The 22,865-nt window shown below is 47.6% G+C and overlaps 2 protein-coding genes across 5 annotated transcripts in view; one reads left to right on the plus strand and one right to left on the minus strand.

Moving 5' to 3' along the window:
- LPIN2 (lipin 2) overlaps positions 1-8,604 on the minus strand; it is an 83,399-nt gene extending 74,795 nt beyond the window's left edge. Inside the window, exon 1 of the mRNA XM_044292810.1 lies at positions 8,412-8,604. The gene's annotated coding sequence lies outside the window, so the exon portion shown is untranslated. The remainder of the gene's footprint in view (positions 1-8,411) is intronic.
- LOC122937775 lies at positions 646-22,530 on the plus strand. 4 transcript variants are annotated; one of them, XM_044292814.1, is made up of 3 exons: positions 646-718; positions 21,202-21,352; positions 21,758-22,530. In XM_044292814.1, the coding sequence occupies exons 2-3, from the start codon at positions 21,303-21,305 to the stop codon at positions 22,392-22,394; spliced, it is 687 nt and encodes a 228-aa protein (XP_044148749.1). In that variant the 5' UTR covers positions 646-718; positions 21,202-21,302; the 3' UTR covers positions 22,395-22,530. The 4 variants fall into 4 exon arrangements, with proteins under 4 accessions (XP_044148749.1, XP_044148746.1, XP_044148748.1 ...); XM_044292811.1 differs by lacking the exon at positions 646-718 and adding an exon at positions 8,084-8,149; XM_044292813.1 differs by lacking the exon at positions 646-718 and adding an exon at positions 8,701-8,771.
- The last annotated feature ends 335 nt before the right edge of the window (positions 22,531-22,865 follow it).

Consider the following 22,865-nt stretch of genomic DNA (forward strand, 5'->3'; position numbering starts at 1 on the left):
GCCGTACGTACCCTATGCTTCAAATCATGGAAACCTATATATGAAATAGCTCTGTTCTTTCTACAGTCTGCCGAGCAGCAGAAATGACCAGCCACGTACCTATTAATGTTGGCTACAGAAGAGAAGTAGCAGAATGTAGCATGCCCTAGAAAATACTCAGCTCTGCGCCAGTGTGTAGGATCAGGATTTTTATAAATCCCACTTATCCCCTTAAGATTTGTTTCATACCACAGCGGCAGAAAAAATAAATAAAAAATGAACAAAGTAAAAGTGATAACTTTCTGCTTTGATATGGACAGGACAGGTGCAACCAATGCAAACCCCTGTGCTGCTTTTCATACACCAGGCGTAATATAGAGCCACGTGCAGGAATACAACTGCTGCAGTCAAGAAGCTGTACAAATGGCTTAAAGGGATGTACAGCCAATACATAAAGGATAGGTCATCAATAACTGATCAGGGGCGTCCGACTCCTGGCACCCCCGCCGATCAGCTGTTTGAAGAGGAAGTGGTGCTCTGTACAAGTGCTACTTCCTCATCAAGATTTCACAACTTCTCGGAAGTCTCGGCGATGAAGTGTAATTACAGGTATTTGTTTACATTCACTGGAATGGAACAAGCACTACACTGCATCACCACTGCAAGCGAGAAGATGCGCAGTATAATCTCAAGCACAAACTCCTCTTCAAACAGTTGATTGCCACCCCCAACTGATCAGGTATTGATGACCTCTTTCACACGAACGTAAGGGCTTCGTGCCCGTGCTGCGGGCCGCATACGGCGGTTCCCCAATACACGGGTGACCAGCCGTGTGCATTCCGCATCACGGATGCGGACCCATTCACTTGATCCGGAGTGCTTCTGTGGTGTTCCGTTCCGCAAAAAGATAAAACAAGTTCTATCTTTTTGCGGAACGGACGGATCGCGAACCCAATTCAAGTGAATGGGTCTCTGATCCCTATGCGGGTGCCCCACGGTCGGTGCTGCACGATATGGGAATTTTGTGCGATTGGGGCCCTAAAAATTGCGATAACGGTATGCGATGCAATATTTTAAGGGAATTGTGCTAGAGGTCTATTTGCTTGGATTTTCAAGGCAAAAGCACACACAAATTACTGATAATGCAGAAATGTAGTTATGCTTAACTCAAGAACCGAAATGCACAGTGTTTTTCAAAATAAAACATCTTTTACTAAATTAAATAACATATTTGCATTACTGCAAAAGTACAAAATACAAAACTTGCCATTTTCTTAATAGCACTGCACAGAACAGATAAATAAAATAGAATAAATAAAAGAACATTTGTTCATTAAAATAACGACTTGCCTCCCCCCCACACTGTAACTGATGTATCGCCGGCCGCGCTGTGCAGCATAGCGGCCGGCGATACATCCGTGTCAACCACGTAAAAAGTCAACCATCGCTTTATAAGGCGCACTGCCATTTCCCCCCCACTTTTGGGGGGGGGGAGAAGTTGTCTTATAAAGCAAAAAATATGGTAATATAATTGCAGCATTTTTGGGTCGGCCAATTGGCGATTGCGATATGGCGATTAATTGCGATTGCTTTGGCGATATATTGTGCAGGCCTAGTGCCCATGCATTGCGGATCGCAATTTGCGGTCCACAGCATGGGCGCGGAGCCCTTCCGCTCGTGGGCAAGAGGCCTTAATCATATCTGGTATAACAGGAATCTATCAGAGTACCGCCATATGAATTTTCCACAATTCAATTATACAACATTTTCACAGGTCTCATCCTATGTTTATTCTCTATTGCCAGTATGTGGTTAAAGGGGTTGTGCCACGAAAAAAAAATGTTCTACCTTTTTCAAACCTACACCTGGGTCTGAATACTTTAATTGCTTTTAACTAAAACTTTAGTATAGCCACTGAGCTACTCAATAACACGTATCTGTATAGCGCCACCCGCTGTTTTTTTTTTTTTCTTAAGGGCTCTTTCACAGGAGCGGATCCCATGCGTGAAATCCGCAGCATGAATGACGGCCAGGCCCCACTCCGGACAGCAGAGACACGGAGCATTATTGATTGATAATGCTCCGATCCTCTCTGATCTTTTTACTACTAAATCCCGGTGACCACTTTATCTCACTGTGATTTTGCAGTAAAAAGATCACATAGAGGCACAGAGCGTTATCAGTCATGTTACTGCTGTCCGGAGCGGGGCCTGGCTCTCTTTCATGCAGTGGATTACCCGCACAGGATCCGCTCGTGTTAAAGAGCCTTAATTCTTGTCCACCTCTGACCTCACTGAGATGGTCGCAGTTTAAATCTTCAACTGCTACCAGCTGTATGTTCTGTTAGAAGCTGTGGGAGTTAAAGGGAAAGAGCTGCAGCAGAAAGGAGACTGCTCCTGAGAAATGACTTGCTCTTAAAGGGATTATTCAACGTCTCCAACAGCCCCCCATGTGCCGGGCCCCTCACAGGTAATATACTTACCCTGCTCTCAGCACCGCCGCTGCCGCTTCTCCCTGTATACGGATGAAAACATATGGTATTGGGGGGGAGGCAGCCAATGGCAGGCGGGGACGAGCTTCCCTAGTGTCACCTGCAATGCTGGGGAGGCTCGTCCCCGTCTGCCATTGGCTGCTCCCCCACCGGCACCAGATAGTTTCATCAGTGCACAGGGAGAGGCAGCAACAGCGGTGCGAGAACCAAGAGCAGCACAGGGAGCGGGGTAAGTAGATTCAGTGTGAGGGGCCCAGCACATGGGGGACTGTTGGAGAGGTTGGATAACCCCTTTAAGCTGCCAGCCTGAAGTTAATGTAACAGAACTGGAGTGATTAATGGGGAGATCTCTGGACCCATGTACTATATGATGTCTGAAACCCCACTATTTATTAGATGACCTGCCTGTCAAATATTACATAAGCCAAAATACAAAGTAGGTCTGGGTTTGTGTGAAACCTACCTAAGGCCCCATGTACATGCATGTATTACATCTCTGCTTCATATGGCGATGTAATAGGGCGTTCAAAGAGGTGCACGAGACCTCTGCTGTGCCTTCAATGGAAAAATACAATCACCGAGATATGTGTGTGTAATATATATATATATATATATATATACACACACACACACACACACAACCTCTTCTGCCCTAGAAGCAACTATATACAGCACGGCAGGGATAGTGAGTGGGATCTGAAGAAACTCCTCCACCGCAAGTGGCCATTGGGCCCCTCTGACAGTTATTTCCAAGAGAAGAAAGGATCAGGCATGCTGAAACTCTACATGGTCAATCCTTCTTTCTCCTGACAGCAAACTGTCAAGTTACCTCCATAAATATTGCACCAATCCTAGTGCAATCTGGTGTGTGTGACCCAAGACACTACTTTGTGCCTGCTGGAGGTCACGGTGCATTTACCACAGTCTTGGCACACCGCGGTCTCTGGCTTTGTTCACACTTGCACCACAGCTTCTGTTCATGACAGAGGCAGAAACCTAGGATAGCCTGATGCCTCATGCACACGACCGTTGTGTGCATCCGTGGCCGTTGTGCCGTTTTCCTTTTTTTTTTCCGCAGACCCATTCACTTTCAATGGGTCCGTTGAAAAATCAGAAAATGCACCGTTTAATCGCTTGGGCTCCGATCGGTAACCATGGCAACCAGGATGCTACTGCAGTCCCGGTTGCCATGGTTACTTAGCAATTTGTAGAAGCATTATACTTACCTGCTTGCTGCTGCGATGTCTGTGTCCGGCCGGGAGCTCCTCCTACTGGTAAGTGACAGATCATTAAGCAATGCGCCGCACAGACCTGTCACAGATCCGTTTGCAATTGCACCATATTGTGTCAACGTCAAACGGATCTGTCCCCATTGACTTGTAATTCAGGACGGATCTGTTTGGCTCCGCACGGCCAGGCGGACACCAAAACGAAAAATCAAGGAAGACCCACGGACGAAAAAACTGTCACGGATCATGGACCTACGGACCTCGTTTTTGCAGACCTTAAAAAAAAAAAAAAAAAAACGGTCGTGTGCATGAGGCCTTACTGACATAGTTACTGGATTTTTGGGGCCACAAATGTGCTGCAGACCCCTTGCAGACGAGCGAGTATTCTGCGCGGGTGCAATGCGTTCGCATCACGCATTGCGCCCGCACAGAATCCGGACCCATTCATTTCAATGTGTCTGTGTACATGAGAGTTGGTTTTCACGCATCAGTTCTGCGTTGCATGAAAATCGCAGCATGTTCTATATTCTGAGTTTTTCATGCAACGCTGGCCCCATAGAAGTGAATAGGGCAGCGTGAAAATCGCATCGCATCCGCAAGCAAGTGCGGATGCGATACGTTTTTCACGGATGGTCGCTAGGAGATTTTGTTTCTAAACCTACAGTTTTTTTTATCACGCGCGTGAAAAACACATTGCACCCGCACGATAAAAACTGAACGAGATTGCATAAAAAAACAGAATGAACTTGCTTGCAAAATCGCACATTTTTCACTAAACACAGTAAATCACATTGCACCCAGGCGATAAAAACTGAACGTGATCGCATACAAAACTGAATGCCTTTGTTTGCGGAATGGCACAGTTTTCACTGAACGCATCTGGACATAATCCGGACACGCTCGTCTGCAAGGGGCCTTAGAGTACGATCCAGCTTGGCACTTGTGCGGGTTTTATAAGATAACGGTACAAGCATCTATCATGAGCCTATTTAGTAAGCACCCCTCAGGCACGGCTGCCATTATTCATATAGCTCGGCTTACATTCGTATAACAAAGCGTAAAGCGATAATTGCAGGATTTTACTACTGATCGCCAATAACTGATCAGCGGGGGTCTCACACCCTGCACCCCTGCTGATCAGCTGTTCTGCAGTAGAGGTGCAAGCTGGCACTGGAACTTCATCCGTTACCTGGATAACACCTGGTTAAAAATGCAGCGCTGCTGTCACTGAAGAGGATGGGAGCAGGCCTGCAGTTCCATCTCCGTCCACTACACAAAGGACGGAGCTGTGCAGTTCCTGAACGGAAGCTACAAGGAAACAGTTGATCTGGAGCAAGGCGTTAGACCCCCACTGACCAGATATTGATGACCTATGCTGCGGATAGGCCATCAATAGTAAAATCCTGGGCAAACCATTACATTTCCTGAAAGGTAATTATTGTTGGCCTGTCCTCAAAATAGGCACCAACATCAGATTGGTGGGGGTCTAACACCCAGTACCCCCGGTGATCAGATGTTTGATGAGGCCATGACACTCAAGTGAGTGCTGCAGCCTCTGCACAGCTTAGGGTACTTTTACACTAGCGTTTTTGTTTTCCGGCATTGAGTTCCGTCACAGGGGCTCAATACCGGAAATGAAATGATCAGTTTTATCCTAATGCATTCTGAATGGAGAGCAATCCGTTCAGGATGCATCAGGATGTCTTCAGTTCAGTCCCTCTTATGTTTCTTGGCCGGAGAAAATACCGCAGCATGCTGCAGTTTTCTCTCCAGCCAAAAATCCTGAACACCTGCCGGAATGCCGATTAAAATTACCGCCTTGACGGATCCATTCTTCAACACATGCGCAGACCTTTAAATCTGTTAAAAAAAGAAATACCGGATTCGTTTTTCCGGATGACACCAGAGAGACAGATCTGGTATTTCAATGCATTTGTCAGACGGATCCGCATCCGGATACGTCTGAAAAATACCATCCATTTGCGTCCGGATTGCGACTAAACTGCCTGCCGGAATCCTCTGCCGCAAGTGTAAAAAGTACCCTTACAAAGCACAGCGCCATACATTGTACAGCATTCACATGAATGGAATTGCGCTGCACATAGTGACCAATAAACGTGACATCAATTGCCTAGAAGGGGGGGCGCAGCGCCCGGAGCACCACGACCTCTTCAAACAGGTTCTGGGAGTCAGACCTCTGACAATGAGATATTGATCATCTATCCTGAGGATAGGCGATTAATACTGAACTGTCAGAAAATCCCTTTAAATACAGATGGCCTATCCTCAGAATAGGTCATCAGTATCAGGTTAGTGGGTGCTTGACTCCCGGCCACCCCCTGCCGATCAGCTGATGGAAGAGGCACGGGCACTCTGCTTACATAGCATACTAAGTAGCGATGACAGAAGCGATATGTCACATGTGGGGGGCTGTCCTCCCTGCCGCTAGAATGACAGGGTCAGACTTCTAGCCCGGACCTGACAACTTCCTGCCTGCGCCACTGCTCCAAGTAGCCGAGCAGGGGCAGAGGCTTCAGAGCAGCGATTGCACAGGCACCGCAGGTGGGACAGCGCCCCACAGTGAAGAAGTCCTACTGATGAGGCGACTCAAGCACAGCGCCGTCCATTGTACAGTGGCTGTGCCTGGTATTGCAGCTCATTGAGCAGTAGGAAGGCCATGTAACTGACAGATGAGACGGCACATGCCAAATGCACGCCCACGTGTCATTGTCACTTCTAACGGCTGGTTAGCAGGGGCACCAGGTGCTGGACCCTCAACCATCTGATATTATTGACCTATCCTGATGATAGGTCAGAAATTTTTACCTCCTGGACAAAACCCTTTCTACAACTTTGCAATTTAATTTCTGTTTCAATTTCCCACCAATCACAAAGTGTGTTTAAGTGTCAATGAATGAGAAAAATCTTGTTTATTCACTGACAGCAAACACTGTGAAAATTGTCAGAAATGTTAACACAACGGGGGTAATTTAGCAAAGCTTCTAGGCTTTCTACAATAGAACCGATGCACATTTCTGTACAAGTCCTTTTTACCCAAAAACGTGCAACTTTTTGCTTGCAACCTTACAAGGGTCAGGTCACAGGACCCCGAGACTGGCATACTACAAGCCTGTCCACCCCAGGTGTAGAAGACGGTAAAACCCCTCTAAGGTCAGGTTCCCAGTACATTATTCTCAGTGGTAGCACAGTTCTGACTGCTGCTCTATGGGCAGAATACAGACTGGCCTACATGGCTCACAGACCCACACAGCAACTTAGACCTCGCTACCATCACAGAACCCTGTGGACTGTGGATAAGTCAGCAGCCAAATTACACAGGACTACAACCCCTAGGAGATATTTCCCAAACATCCAGCACCGCCAGTTCAAACATAGCTGTCAGCCTCCAAACAACATAATTACTGACGGAGCAGTCACATGCTCGGGATGTCACCGGGCGATGACTAACACAAGTGCCACCCAAATAACATCAGGAGAGGCTATCAAATGCCAAAGGAAGGGGGTTTACATCCAGCATTGGGCAGAGGGCGGTGATAGAAGTGGGTTCACCTTTAGCATTGGGCACAGGGCGCTGAGGGTAAGTGGGTTCACATCCAGCAATGGGCAGAGGGCGATGACAGTAAGTGGGGCCATATTCAGCAATGACTGGTGGGGTGTGACAGAAAGTGGGTGCACATCCATCAAAGGGCAGAGGGCAGTGATGGAAGTGGGTTCACTTTTAGCATTCGGCAGAGGGCGGTGAGGGTAAGTGGGGCCATATTCAGCAATGACTGGTGGGATGTGACAGAAAGTGGGTGCACATCCGGCAATGGGCAGAGGGCGGTGATGGAAGTGGGTTCACCATTAGCATTGGGCAGAGGGTTGTGATGGAAGTGGGTTCACATGCAGCATTGGGCAGAGGGTGGTGATGGAAGTGGGTTCACATGCAGCATTGGGCAGAGGGTGGTGATGGAAGTGGGTTCACATCCAGCATTGGGCACAGAGCGGTGAGGGTAAGTGGCTTCACATCCAGCATTGGGCACAGGGCGGTGAGGGTAAGTGGCTTCACATCCAGCATTGGGCACAGGGCGGTGAGGGAAGTGGGTTCACATCCAGCATTGGGCACAGGGCGGTGATGGAAGTGGGTTCACATCCAGCAATGGGCACAGGGCGGTGAGGGTAAGTGGCTTCACATCCAGCATTGGGCACAGGGCGGTAAGGGTAAGTGGGTTCACATCCAGCATTGGGCAGTGAGGGTAAGTGGCTTCACATCCAGCATTGGGCACAGGGCGGTAAGGGTAAGTGGGTTCACATCCAGCATTGGGCAGTGAGGGTAAGTGGCTTCACATCCAGCATTGGGCACAGGGCGGTGATGGAAGTGGCTTCACATCCAGCATTGGGCACAGGGCGGTGATGGAAGTGGCTTCACATCCAGCATTGGGCAGTGAGGGTAAGTGGGTTCACATCAAGTATTGGGCACAGGGCGGTGATGGACTTTGCTCTGTGCTCTTCCTACTTCTCTGCTGGACACAGATGGCAGTGTGCAGCTTGGCATGGCCGGTCTGCTGTGCCCTGCATGGCAGCTCACTGGCAGGAAGCACAGCCACGTACTTGCCCCCAGATAGCTCACAGACATGTAAGCAGGCGCCGTCACCACCCCCACTATGTCACGTACAGGACCCTGCCGGTACCAGCAGCCGGTGACCTCTCACCTAGTCAGACGACGGTACAGCATAAACAGGCTCCCGCGGTGCCGGCCGCCGCTCTGTGTGAATGAATGGGACGCGGCGTGGAAGGTGTCCGGTCTCCGTGCTTCCTCCTCAGCCCCCAGTGTCTTACCGCGGAGCTGCCTGACTGCCGGAGACCTGGAGAAGCTGTGTTCCAGGGCTGGAGGGGGCGGAGCAGTCTCTGGGTGACGTCATGGCCACGCCCCTCCCAGCAGTGAAGGAATAGCACGCCCCCTCTCAGCAGTCTCACTCAGAAGCGAGGGGGAGTAGGGACGTCACACGTCAGGTGCTGGAGGCTGCTGTGTGGTAGGAATTGGCGACTATTTTAGGAGAAGCTTAGAGACAGTAAGTGGAGCAGGTGCCCATGGCAACCAATCAGAGTTTAGCTGAAATCTTTCTACGGTCGGTTGTGAAATGTTACGCTTGCGCTGATTGGTTGCTGTGAGCAGTGGCTTCACTTGGCAGTGGTGGTACTCATCCTAGCAGAGACTGCTGAAAGTGATGGAGCCTGGTTGTCTGCTGTTCTCCCCAGGTCCTCATTGTCTCTGTGTGTAAGCTTATTAGTGACAGCCTACAGCGGTTGTGAACCACGCATGCGGTTTGTGGTTTTGTTCTTCACTTACAGTAAGTACAGGTGAACAGGGTTGCCAACCAGATGTTTTCTTTTTTTCTGGACAACTTGTCCCAAAATCACAGACTGACAAAAAATTTTACTGACAAATTGGAAAACCATAATGAATGGTAAAGATGATAAGTAGTACATGTTTATAGCTCAATATACCGGTAAGAACCCATTACCTGCATTTACTGTGAGCGGTAAAATTATGAAAATCACCACCAAAAGTACTCAAGTACCTCCGGCCTCAAGATAATCACGGACACTGGAAAAAAGTCGCCTATTTTTACGGACTGTCCAGAAATTCCTAAATGGTTGGCAACCCTTTAGGTGAAGCAGATAGAAACTATTGGGGTCATTTATTAAGACCGGAGCATCCATTGGCGGCCTAAATCCATGCCAGCTCCCTTGCTAGCGTAGATTTATATAGTTTTCTACGCCTAAAACAGCAAATGATAAATGAGACGAGACTGCTGGCCCTCCCCTTCCCCGCCCACACCCTTTTTTGGAACTGGTGTACATGGCGTGGAAGGGGAAGAAGTCGCAGATTCGGCCGCAAATTCCCTTTGTAGTTTTAGGCCTCTTTCACACGAACAATACGGATTCTTCTAGAATAATTTCAGTGAAACTTGCACCATTCCGCAAGCAAGTTCAGTCAGTTTTGTCTGCATTTGCGTTCAATGTTTCAGTTTATTACGCGTAGGTGCAATTACTTTTCATACGTTTTTTATGTGTGTGATGAAAAACGGAAGGTTTACAAACAACATCTCCTAGCAACCATCAGTGAAAAATGCGTTTTTCACTTCTACAGGGCCAGGGCTGCTTGAAAAACGCAGAATATGGAACATGCTGCCATTCTCATACAACGCAGAACTGATGCATGAAAAAAATGCTAGTTCACAGACACATTGAAATGAATGGGTCAGGATTCAGTGCGGGTGCTGTGCGTTCACTGTGACTGTTGTGTTATAAGTGTGAAAAAACACTGAAGAGTGATTGACAACCTGGTCCTTTGCCTCTATACTGCATCCGCTAACCTGCCTACCAGAGCGAATCCCCACAATACACACATAAAATAACATTGACATCAATTCAAGACAATCCAAAATGTTTAACACCACCTCTCTTTCTAACCTGGCTCCGACCTCTTTTTTATCCTTACCTCCAATTCTCACACCCACCACAGTGTACCCCATATTGAAAAGCCCCAACACAGTAACCATCACCAATTATTTTCATCCACTGGGCAAAAGACCAGCAAAAAGAAAAAATGCAGAAGGGGATGTAGAGGAGGCCAAAGCAAAGCGAAAAATATAACATCCAAAGGCCTATTGCACACGGCCGTTTTTTTCCCCGTTTACTGGCCGTTTTTTGCGTTCCGTATACGGTACCATTCATTTTTTCAATGGTTCCGCAAAAAAAAACGGAATGTACTCCGTATGCATTCCGTTTCCGTTTTTCCGTTCCGTTTTAACATAGAACATGTCCTATTATTGCCCGCAAATCACAGTCCGTGGCTCCATTCAAGTCAATGGATCCGCAAAAAAAACGGAACACATACGGAAATGCATCCGTATGTCTTCCGTTTCCGTTCCGTTTTTTCCTGAACCATCTATTGAAAATGTTATGGCCAACCCAATTTTATCTATGTAATTACTGTATACTGTATATGCCATACGGAAAAACGGAACGGAAAAACGGAACAGAAACGGAAACACAACAGAAACAAAAAAACGGAACAGCGGATCCATGAAAAACGGACCGCAAAACACTGAAAAAGCCATACGGTCGTGTGCAATAGGCCAAAGACTCAGATAATCAAGAAGTGAAGATCTTCAACCTATCAACACATAAGCTCAATGGTGAGGAAACTTCCGTCCTGTCAAAAGGCCTCTCTTTCTGTCACCCTTATGCAGTCCCCTGCCCCCTTAATCATACCCAGTGTCTGTCACCCTTAATTTAAGGGGGGGCAGGAGACTGGGTAATGGTGACACTGGGTATGATTTAGAAGGGCAGGGGAATGGGTAAAGGTGACAGGGTATGATTAAGGGGGGCAGGGGACTGGGTAAGGGTGACACTGGGTATGATTAAGGGGGGCAGGGGACTGGGTAAAGGTGACAGTGTATTTTTAAGGCCTAGTTCACACGATCCTTTTTTTTGCGAGTGTACGGGCCGTTTTTTTTTTTCAATGGTTCCGCATTAAAAGCGGAATGTGTTCCGTAAGCATTCCGTTTCCGTTTTTCCGTTCCGTTGAAAGATAGAACATGTCCTATTATTGCCCGCAAATCACGTTCCGTGGCTCCATTCAAGTCAATGGGCTGCAAAAAAAACAAACACATACGGAAATGCATCCGTATCTCTTCCGTATCCGTTCCGTTTTTGCTGAACCATCTATTGAAAATGTTATGCCCAGCCCAATTTTTTCTATGTAATTACTGTATATTGTACATGGCATACGGAAAAACGGAAAGGAAACAGAAACACAACGAAACTCAAAAACGGAACAACGGATCTGTGAAAAAATGTACCGCAAAAAACAATAAAAGCCATACGTTCGTGTGAACTAGGCCTAAGGGGGGCAGGGGACTGGCTATGGGTGACACTGGGTATGATTGTACTTGTTTGCACTTGCACTTAAATTATCTGTAATTAAAGGGCTTCTGTCACCCCACTAAACCGTTTTTTTTGTTTGTTTACTTATAATCCCTATACTGCGATTTATGCCTACATAATCTAATTAATCATTTTGATCCAGTAGATTGTGTTAAAAACGTGCTTTTAAAATATGCAAATTACCTTGCTACTTGCTGGTAGCAGCCGCATCCTCCGATCCTAAAGATGCCCCCTCCGCATGTTGATTGACAGGGCCAGGGAACGGGATCGTCCTCTGCTGGCCCTGTCTGCTATCAAAATCTCGCGCCTGCGCCGTAACGGTATTCAGTCGGCGCAGGCACACTGAGAGGCGGCCGCTCCATCCTCAATACGCCTGCGCCGATGACGTCACATCTACACCCGGCGCAGGCGCATTGAGGATGGAGCGGCCGCCTCTCAGTGCGCCTGCGCCGATTGAAGATAGGTACGGCGCAGGCGCGAGATTTTGAATGCAAACAGGGCCAGCAGAGAACGATCCCGTTCCCTGGCCCTGTCAATCAACATGAGGAGGGGGCGTCTTTAGGATCGGAGGATGCTTGCTGGTAGCAAGGTAATTTGCATATTTAAAAGCACGTTTTTAACACAATCTACTGGACCAAAATGATTAATTAGATTATGTAGGCATAAATCGCAGTATAGGGATTATAAGTAAACAAAAAAAAAACGGTTTAGTGGGGTGACAGAAGCCCTTTAAAAAAACTGTTTGTTACAAGGATTGTTTTCCTCTTTTGTGTATGTTTAGGTGAACTCGAGGGGGGTGCCACAAGATTAGCTCGCACAGGTCGCCTGAACACCTAAGGCCAGCCCTGTCTAATATTCATATGGAACGGGGACATCTATTCTATAGAAAATTTCATTAAGTGCATCAACTCTACAGACTGGGGCATCCGGTACACATTCCCTTTAGTCAGTTCCAGAGGATAAGACGTAACTGCTCCACAGACACGGACTTTATTTCCCAGAGTGAGGTCATCCGGACAAAGTTTCTTCAGAAACGATATTCCTCCACAATTGTAGAAGCAGCCTTCAATAAAGCCAAAGCCCTTTCACAGGACAATAGTCTATACGTGAATACAGATAGAAAGGGAAAAAATCGAGCAAAACAAAAACAACTTGAAAGCAAAAAAAAGTGTGGGGCACAAACTTTATTACCACGTTATCACAGAACAGCGGTTGTGAACCCACTGTGCCCCTGACTAGCAATGCTCCAGAGGGGCGTGACTAAGCAACTACCCGGATTTCACTAGAGCCTCAGATGGTGAGGATAGGCTTGACCATCGGTAGTTGCCTGGGGCTACACTGGAGCGTAAACCAGTCAGTGACAGCTGTTCTAGGCAGTCCAGGAGGTACCTGCGAAGGTACCGACAGTACAGATGTAGTAAACCAGGCATGGTCGTGACCAGGAGCAACAAGACAGGAACCGGATGAAGCAGAGACGTAGTCAAGATGAGCAAAGGGTCAAGGCAGGCGGCACAGGAGCAAGGTCAGACAATCCAATGTCGGCAACAGGAGAGGCGATGCAAGCAGGCTGGGATAGGAGATAAACGAAGTCCAGGAATGAAGCACGAAGTCAGGAACACGAGTGGTAAGCAAGCTCTTTAGCACAAGATTACCTTGACACTGAGGCTAGAGGGCTAGGCTACTAAAGTGCCTGCAGGAGAGCCAGGATAGGTTAACGAGATCACCTGACACAACTCAGCCCCGCCCAGGGAGTGATGCGTACTGCCACAACCAAAGCCAAGTTCAAGCAGTGTTCAGGTTGAATGGAAGTTGTGGAGCGGAATCTTCAAAGGTAATACTAACCACACAGGCAGAACCCAAAGCTGCAGCAGAGACAGGGAAGTACAGACCCTGATCACAGATGCCCGGAACCACGGTGGTAAGCAGGGGGACAGCATCGCCTAGAGGATGCTGTTACAGTGCCCCCCCCCCCCTCCTTTTTGAGTCCATGGAGAGACAGAAAGAGCTTGATAAGATCCGGAGCATGAATGTTCTCCTGAGGCTCCCAGGACCTCTCTTCTGGACCAAATCCTTTCCAGTCCACAAGATATTTTCAGACACTGGAGTAGGAGTAGAGGGAACCTTTGAGAAACGGTTAAGGACCACTGGTTTAAGCAAAGATACGTGTAAGGCATTGGGAATGCGCTGAGAGGAAGGCAGAGGTAACTTGTACGTCACCTCGTTGATCATCTTTAACTCCTCAAAGGGTTCAAGGAATCTATGAGCAAACTTAAAACTGGGGAATCTTAAGCGGATGTTTTTGGAGGAAAGCCATACCTTCTCCTCAGACGAGAACTGGGGTGGTCTCCTTCTTTTGTCAGCATTGGTGTTCATGCGGATCACCGCTTTATCAATACAGACCTTGGTGTCACTCCAAATCTTCAAAAAAATCTCTAAAGGAAGAGTCTGCAGCTGGTAACCCGGAAGATACAGGAAGAGGAGTATGAGGGTGTTGACCATAGACGACAAAGAATGGCGAGAATCTAGTAGACTCACTATTGTGGTTGTAAGCGAATTCTGCCCAAGGTAGCAGTGATACCCAGTTGTCATGTTGCGTAGAAACAAAATGTCGAAGATAGTTCTCCAAAATTCGATTGACCTGCTCTACTTGCCCATTGGTTTGGGGGTGATAACTGGAAGAGAAGTCCAGGTCAATTTCTAGCAGACGACAGAGGTCTCTTCAGAGCTTGGATGTAAACTGGACTCCTCGGAAACAATATGCCCAGGCAAACCATGTAGTCGAAATTTATGTTTTAAGAACAGCTTGGCAAGTTCCGCAGCTGAGGGCAATTGAACGAAGTGTGCCATCTTGGAGAAGCGGTCCACCACCACCAAAATCACGGTACATTCAGCTGAAGAAGGCAGATCTGTAATAAAGTCCATGGCAATGTGTTGCCATAGAACATCAGGAACAGGTAGGGGTAGCAACAGGCCTGGTGGTTTGCTCCTGGAAATTTTATTTTGAGCACAGACGGTACAAACAGAAACATAGTCACGTATGTCTTTGGACAATGTGGGCCATCAGTACTGGCGAGACACTAGTTCTGTGGTCTTGTGGATCCCGGGATGACTGGCCAGTTTGGAGTTTTACCCCCACAACAGGTTACTTTTACTTTTGGCAGCAGGTACTAATGTTCTCCAGAAAGGAATGTCTCTTACCAGGACAGGTGCCATCATGATGAAGCGAGCAGGATCTATCTTGTATTGAGGCTCCTCCTGTTGGTCAGAAAAATCAAAAGATCGGGACAGAGCATCCACCTTGATATTTTTCTCAGCTGGGCGGAAGTGTAACTCCAAGTTAAAATGGAAGAAGAAAAGTGCCCACCTGGCTTGGCGGGGGATCAGACACTGAGCTGTCTGCAGGTACATGAGATTCTTGTGTTCAGTAAAAAAATTTACCGGATGCTGGGCTCCCTCCAATAGATAACGCCACAGTAATTCCTCTTGGCGGCAGAGAAGAGCTTAGAGGAGAATCCACAGGTGAACATCTTGCCCTTGGAATTCTTTTGTACTAGGACCGCATCGGCTCCTATGGAGGAGGCGTCCACTTCTAACAAGAATTGTCGGGAGACATCAGGATGTCGCAGGACAGGTGCAGATGCAAAGGATCTTTTCAATTGGACGAAAGCGGCCTCTGCCTCAGGAGGCCAGTCTTTGGCATTCGCCCCTTTTTAGTAAGAGAGGATATTGGAGACGTTAGGGAGGAGAAGTTCGAAATAAACTGCCGATAGAAATTGGCGAATCCCAGGATGCACTGTATAGCACGCAGACCCTGTGGGCAAGGCCAGTTCTTTACCGCATTCAGTTTTTCAGGATTCATCTGTAACCCAGCATCTGAGATGATGTATCCGAGAAATGGTAGTGTTGTTCTTTGAAAGGTGCATTTCTCGAGTTTATTTTCCCTCAAGCGCTGTAAGACTAGTCGTACATGCCTTCGATGAGTGGTCAAGTCTGGAGAGAAGACCAATATATGATACAGATACACAATCACGCAGGTATAGAGCAGGTCTCGGAAGACATCAATAACTAGCTCTTGGAATACTGCAGGAGTAGTGCATAGACTGAAGGGCATGACGAGATATTCGTAGTGTCCATCACGAGTGTTGAAAGTGGTCTTCAACTCATCACCTTTTCGAATGCGGACAAAATTATATGCACCATGCAGGTCGAGTTTGGTAAAGAGTTTGGAGATCAGCGGAAGAGGGTATCGGTTTTTAAGCGTGATCTTATTCAGACCTTGATAATCTATATAGGGCCGCAAGGATCCATCTTCTGCACAAAGAAGAACCCAGCCCGGCTGGTGAAGTGGATTTCCGAATAAACCCACTCTTAACATGGGCGTCCGCAGAAATTTTTCCAGGGGGGGGGGCATAATTTTATTGACATCCATGCTCTGCTTGTTTCTGAGAATGTAATGAAGGGGAGGGGCATATTCATTATCACAAAGTATAATAACGCATGAGCTGTGCAGTGGTGGATCCAGAGCCTGGTCTCGGGAGGGGCACTTCCAGATTATTTTCTGTTCGCCGCCACAAAACAATGGTGATTATAGAACAGACTACACAGTGCAACGGTATACTGTATATTGTGCAGCACAGTGTAGGCTATATGTGTATAACATAAACATATTTCACATGAAAACTTACAATTACTTGGCTTGGCCCTTGGGGATCTCGGACACCACTTCAACACTTGGCTGGGGGGCTTGGCGGAGCTGATGTTGTGTTTTTTCCTAATCATAATAAGGATTTGGAGAAGGGGCAGAGGAATAGTAGAGCAGGGAGAGGATGGTGGTGCTACTAGGGGGTCATACCATGTAGGAGTAATAAAGCCCCCCAGTAGAAATAATTCTCCTTATAATGTGACAGTGCAAAAAATCCCCCCTTGTAATGACCCCAGTTGAGCTAATGTCACCATAGTGCCCCCATAATGTGCCAGTATAAAATACCCCTATATAGTGCCCCCAGTAAATGCCTCCATAGTGCTCCTCTCCCCCTTCCTCCTAGTGCCCCCCATAATGTACCAGTATAAAATGCCCCAGTAGATGCCCTCAGTGTCCCCCATAATTTGCAAGTATAAAATACCCCTTCTTAGTTCCCCCCTGTAGATGACCCCATAGAACTCCTCTCCCCCCTTCCTCATAGTACCCACCATAATGTGCCCCAGTATAAAATTCTACTGTACAGAGCCCCCTATATAAAACACCCCTTCTTTGTGGCCTCAGTAGATGCCCCTATAGTGCCCCCAATAATGTGCCAGTAATAACAGCCCCCCATCATGTGCCAGTAATAACAGCCCCCCATCATGTGCCAGTAATAACAGCCCCCATCATGTGGCAGTAATAACAGCCCCCCATCATGTGCCAGTAATAACAGCCCCCCATCATGTGCCAGTAATAGCCCCCCCAATATGTGCCAGTAATAACAGCCCCCCAATCATGTGCCAGTAATGACAGCCCCCATTATGTGCCAGTAATGACAGCCCCCCCATTATGTGCCAGTAATGACAGCCCCCCATTATGTGCCAGTAGCCAGAGACCCCCATTATGTGCCAGTAGCCAGAGACCCCCATTATGTGCCAGTAGCCAGAGACCCCCACTATGTGCCAGTAGCCAGAGACCCCCATTATGTGCCAGTAGCCAGAGACCCCCATTATGTGCCAGTAGCCAGAGACCCCCACTATGTGCCAGTAGCCAGAGACCCCCATTATGTGCCAGTAGCCACCAGTATTGTACACAAAAAAAATAAACACTTATACTTCCCTCCTTGGCAGTGATGCGATGCATACCTCTCTCCCGCGCTGTACTGCTCAGGCGGCGCGATGACGTTATCGCGCCGCCTGGCCCGGCCTCTGATAGGCTGCCGGCCTAGTGCCACAATGGAAGCGTTCATCTCCCTGTGCCCTGCCACTGCGGCCCCCCACTTCTGAGCAGCTCGGGGGAGGGGTGCAGTTGCCCCCCCCCCCGGATCTGCCAGTGCTGCAGAGGCAGAACTCAGTTCACAGATTTCCAGGGGGGGGGGGCACTTGCACCCCCTTGCCCCCTCCCCCTGCGGACGCCCATGCCTCTCAAGATTCTCTTTGATGTATTCAGTCATCGCCTGAGTCTCTGGAAGTGAGAGTGGGTATACTTGACCACGAGGAGGAGTGGCACCAGGCAGAAGGTCGATCGAACAGTCATAGTGACGATGAGGAGGCTGAGTCTCGCCGTCTTTTTTTACTAAAGACGTCCGTGTAATTGGCATATTGCTTCGGAAGTCCAGGCAGGTCTACAGTTACCGTAGGCGAGGAAGCCCCATCGCAAGATCTGACTGGAGTGCCAGTCCACAATTGGCGAATGAAGACGTAGGCAGGGTAGCCCAAGAATAATCGGATTCACAGAGACTGGCAGCACATAGAAAGAGATCAGCTCCAAGTGCAGAACCCCAATTTGTAACTTAAAGGGTTTCTGTCACATGAAAAATGGGTATTAAGCTGGCTGACATTAGCGATGTGCTAATGTCAGCTGAACATAGCTATATTAGTCCCATGTCACTATGTGCCGCCGTTATTTAGAAAAACAAACTTTCATAATATGCAAATAAGCCTCTAGGAGCGGGGGGGGGAGGCGTTGCACCTGCTCCTAGAGGCTCCATTCGCAAACCTCTTTCCACGCCCTTCTACCCTTGATTGACAGGGCCAAGTCGGCGTTGGTCTCCTGTCTGCCGGGAAAATCTCGCGCCTGCGCCATCCCGTTCAGGATTCAGCACAGGCACCTTGAGGAAGCCGGCTGTCGGCGAACGTCCTTCCCTCACTATGCCTGCGCCGAAAACTGAACGGGACGGCGCAGGCGCGAGATTTCCCCGGATTTCCCTGACTGTCAATCAAGTGTAGAAGGGCGTGAAAAGAAGTAAGTGAACGGAGCCTATATTAGCAGGTGCAACGCCCAACCCCCCCCCCCCCCCAGGCTCATTTGCATATTATAAAAGTTTGTTTTTCTCAATAACGGCGGCACAAAGTGACATGGGACTAATATAGTTATGCTCAGCTGACATTAGCACATCGCTAATGTCAGCTAGGTTAATACCCATTTTTCTGATGACAGAAACCCTTTAACCTCTTAACGACCCAGGACGAGAATGCTCGTCCTAAATCGCCGGCACTTAGCGCTAGAGGACGAGCGTTCTTGTCCTGCAGTCGTTCCTCCCCCCTGCGTGCAGTGGCGCGATCAGCGGCAGAGATCCGGCTGTTACTAACAGCCGGATCCCTTAATAGCCGGATCCCTGCTGCATCCACCAGCATCATCGATAATGCCGATGCCGGTGGATTAACCCCTCATATGCCGCGGTCAGCGTTGACCGCCGCATATGGGAGGTTTGCGCTCCCTCACCTCATCCATCGGTCTCCGCGCTACTGTGGTGGGGACTCGATGGTTGCCATGGCAGCCCCAAGCCAGGCATGTACGGAGGCCTAAGAGGCCCAGCCCCCAGGCTGGGTCTCCTAGGCAACTATTAGCGTCTTACAGTGTAAGACACTAAGGTCCCTTTCACACGAGCGTGATTTCCGCATTACACCCGCTCTGAATCCTGACCAATTTATTTCTATGGTGCTTTGTACATGAGCGTTGTTTTTCAGGCTTAATTTCTGCGTTGCGTTAAAATCGCAGCATGTCTTATATTCGGCGTTTTTCGGCCCCATAGAAGTGAATGGAGCTGCGTGAAAAACGCAGTGCATGCGGATTGGCTGCGTTGCTTTTGGATTTCAAAAGATGTATCTTAGCAACTGTGAAGTCACCTGACCCAGGAAGTTGGCAGTTTACAAGGCTCTGCATCACGCCTTATCAGTGAGGAGCAGCTCTGCAGATTTCAGCCAGCCCCCGAAGTGCATTTGGCATCATGCCTAAAATTCTTAGGCCACAACATGTGGAAAAAATTATTGTCATGGCCCTGCATCTGGGACACCCGATCTCCTGAGTACCATGACGGTACAAAATGGACGCTGCCTGGCAGGAGATCACTCAGGAGCTCTTTTCGTCTGTTTGGGCCAAGACAAGCGAAAAAAAACATTTACATTTGGTATCCTGTAGTATGTGTGCTAGTACATGTGGTATCCTGTAGTATGTGTGCTAGTACATGTGGTATCCTGTAGTATGTGTGCTAGTACATGTGGTATCCTGTAGTATGTGTGCTAGTACATGTGGTATCCTGTAGTATGTGTGCTAGTACATGTGGTATCCTGTAGTATGTGTGCTAGTACATGTGGTATCCTGTAGTATGTGTGCTAGTACATGTGGTATCCTGTAGTATGTGTGCTAGTACATGTGGTATCCTGTAGTATGTGTGCTAGTACATGTGGTATCCTGTAGTATGTGTGCTAGTACATGTGGTATCCCGTAGTATGTGTGCTAGTACATGTGGTATCCCGTAGTATGTGTGCTAGTACATGTGGTATCCTGTAGTATGTGTGCTAGTACATGTCGTATCCTGTAGTATGTGTGCTAGTACATGTCGTATCCTGTAGTATGTGTGCTAGTACATGTCGTATCCTGTAGTATGTGTGCTAGTACATGTCGTATCCTGTAGTATGTGTGCTAGTACATGTCGTATCCTGTAGTATGTGTGCTAGTACATGTGGTATCCTGTAGTATGTGTGCTAGTACATGTGGTATCCTGTAGTATGTGTGCTAGTACATGTGGTATCCTGTAGTATGTGTGCTAGTACATGTGGTATCCTGTAGTATGTGTGCTAGTACATGTGGTATCCTGTAGTATGTGTGCTAGTACATGTGGTATCCTGTAGTATGTGTGCTAGTACATGTGGTATCCTGTAGTATGTGTGCTAGTACATGTCGTATCCTGTAGTATGTGTGCTAGTACATGTGGTATCCTGTAGTATCTGTGCTAGTACATGTGGTATCCTGTAGTATGTGTGCTAGTACATGTCGTATCCTGTAGTATGTGTGCTAGTACATGTCGTATCCTGTAGTATGTGTGCTAGTACATGTCGTATCCTGTAGTATGTGTGCTAGTACATGTCGTATCCTGTAGTACAGTGATGGTGAACCTTTTACAGACCGAGTGCCCAAACTGCAACATAAACACACTTATTTATCGCAAAGTGCTAACACAGCAATTTACCTTGAATACTACAGTCCGATATAGTATATCTTCCATGTACTTGATCATTTATCTACAATATCCTGCCTACATTCAATGCGTTGCCTGTGTTGTTTATGGTGCCCCTGCGCTAATGACTGACAGGAGAAGTCTAAGGTATATTGGTACAACATAGACATTTTCCAGGGTGTGGGTGCCCACAGAGAGGGCTCTGAGTGCCGCCTCTGGCACCCGTGCCACAGGTTCGCCATCACTGCTGTAGTATGTGTGCTAGTACATGTCGTATCCTGTAGTATGTGTGCTAGTACATGTCGTATCCTGTAGTATGTGTGCTAGTACATGTCGTATCCTGTAGTATGTGTGCTAGTACATGTTCCAGAGTGAAATTATATATATTTTTTTCAAATCATTTCAGTGGAAGAAGTGAAAAACCGTTCGCGGAGCTGTAGAGACCCGCTCCGCAAGGAAATTGTCCATAGCCGCAGTGGATCTGGCCTCCCCAAGAAGCGGCCCTATATGTTTAAAGAACAACTTATGTTTCTATGCGACATTATGGATCTTCGTCCGTAAGTTTTTTGTATTTTTCACGTAGCCATTATGTAGGAGTAATTTTGCCTCATATGAGAAAACGTATATATAAGCAAATTTTGTTTGGGACTTTACTTTCATTTGAATGTGGACTTGTATTAAGCCATATTTGTCAGATTCTACCAACATCTGTCTTTTGTGTGTGTACCTTTTGTGTTCGTTTTGTGCCGATGTTAGCCGATGTGCCAAATGTGCATTTGAGCTAAAGGTTTGGTTTTTGTGCAATGCTGTATGATACAACTGGCATTAGTTGCCTATAGCAAACAATTTGAATCTTAGAGAATCTTACAGTTGATGTTGGTATAATTTTCCCACAAATGTACGCAAAAGACATGTTATCCCTTGGCTAACTTGAACCTAATGTATTTTTTTTTATTGTATAGAACGGAGAATAACCTTGAGGAGGAAGTGGAGGGGACAGTGGAGCACCACTCCAGTGCCGGAGAAGTAGAAGGCCCATCGTCACCATCTGCTACCGAAGTGGGACAAGGGACCTCCACAAGGGCTTCCCAAGCAACCGCTCCCCCCACTTCAGAAGTGGAGGCTTCCTTGGCCGGACAGTCACGGCACAAAAGATCCGCGCAGCCTGGTGACACTTCGGTCAATGTACAGGTACTTGAGTACCTTAATAGGGCCAGGCATGAGGACACTTATGACCTCTATGCCAGGAGTCTGGCCACACATTTCCGTAACTTGACTCCAGAACGTTACTTTCGGGTACAAACGGTCATCAGTACAGTTCTGGAGGCATGCACGCCACCAAATGATCCCTCAGATCTATTTAGGGCCAGTGATAATTGGCAGATGTATGGCAACACAAGTGGGCCAGTCCAACGTTCCTCTCCGCCAGTGTTTCCACCCCACCAAGAATATCCGCCACATCACGGGCGTCACTATGTTCCCCCACCTCCCCATTATGGCCCATCATATAGTGGGGAAGCCACTTACCGCCCACCGGGACCCTCTGCCTCCCAAAGTGTGCCACAACCACAGCCTGGGCCCTCCGCACCAGGCAGTTAACCTGGCCCCCAGTATGAGGCTGGCGGTTCATCGCCCCATCGCTTTATGCAACTTTAATGTGTGCAATATTTTGTTTTATGTGTTATTGGCCTGTACAGGCACACCTTTTTTGAGTTCACTACAAAAAAAGACAACTTTTCACCTTATAAAGAAAATGTATTTTCGTTATATCCTTGTAATGTTTTTATTAATGCACAGTTTGTAATGTAACGTCCTTTATTACATACTCCAGCAACATTTAATTATGCAAATTTAAACATGTCAAAAATGACCCAACTAACTAAAAAACATATCCATCCAGGATCTATGCACTCAATAAAGTCATCTTGAGTGAAAAGGGACAACAACTTAGGGCTCCTCACGGGAAGATTGCTGTGAAGGCAAAGAAAATGAACCAGCAGGGGAGGAAAAATAATCTGAAAATAATTCCCTGACCCGCAGTCCTGCAGAACCAGCTCGTCCAAGTTGAGA

This window comes from Bufo gargarizans, chromosome 5 (genome assembly GCF_014858855.1).
Source record: "Bufo gargarizans isolate SCDJY-AF-19 chromosome 5, ASM1485885v1, whole genome shotgun sequence".
NCBI classification, from domain to species: domain Eukaryota; kingdom Metazoa; phylum Chordata; class Amphibia; order Anura; family Bufonidae; genus Bufo; species Bufo gargarizans.

Bases quoted from the DNA above. Each gene is read 5' to 3' on its own strand.
- LOC122937775 (XM_044292811.1), top strand. From the start codon at position 8,113: ATGGAAGTGGCTTCACATCCAGCATTGGGCAGTGAGG. The intron at 8,150-21,201 runs GTAAGTGGGTTC...AAATCATTTCAG, and splicing joins TCCAGCATTGGGCAGTGAGG to TGGAAGAAGTGAAAAACCGT. The intron at 21,353-21,757 runs GTAAGTTTTTTG...TTTATTGTATAG, and splicing joins GACATTATGGATCTTCGTCC to AACGGAGAATAACCTTGAGG.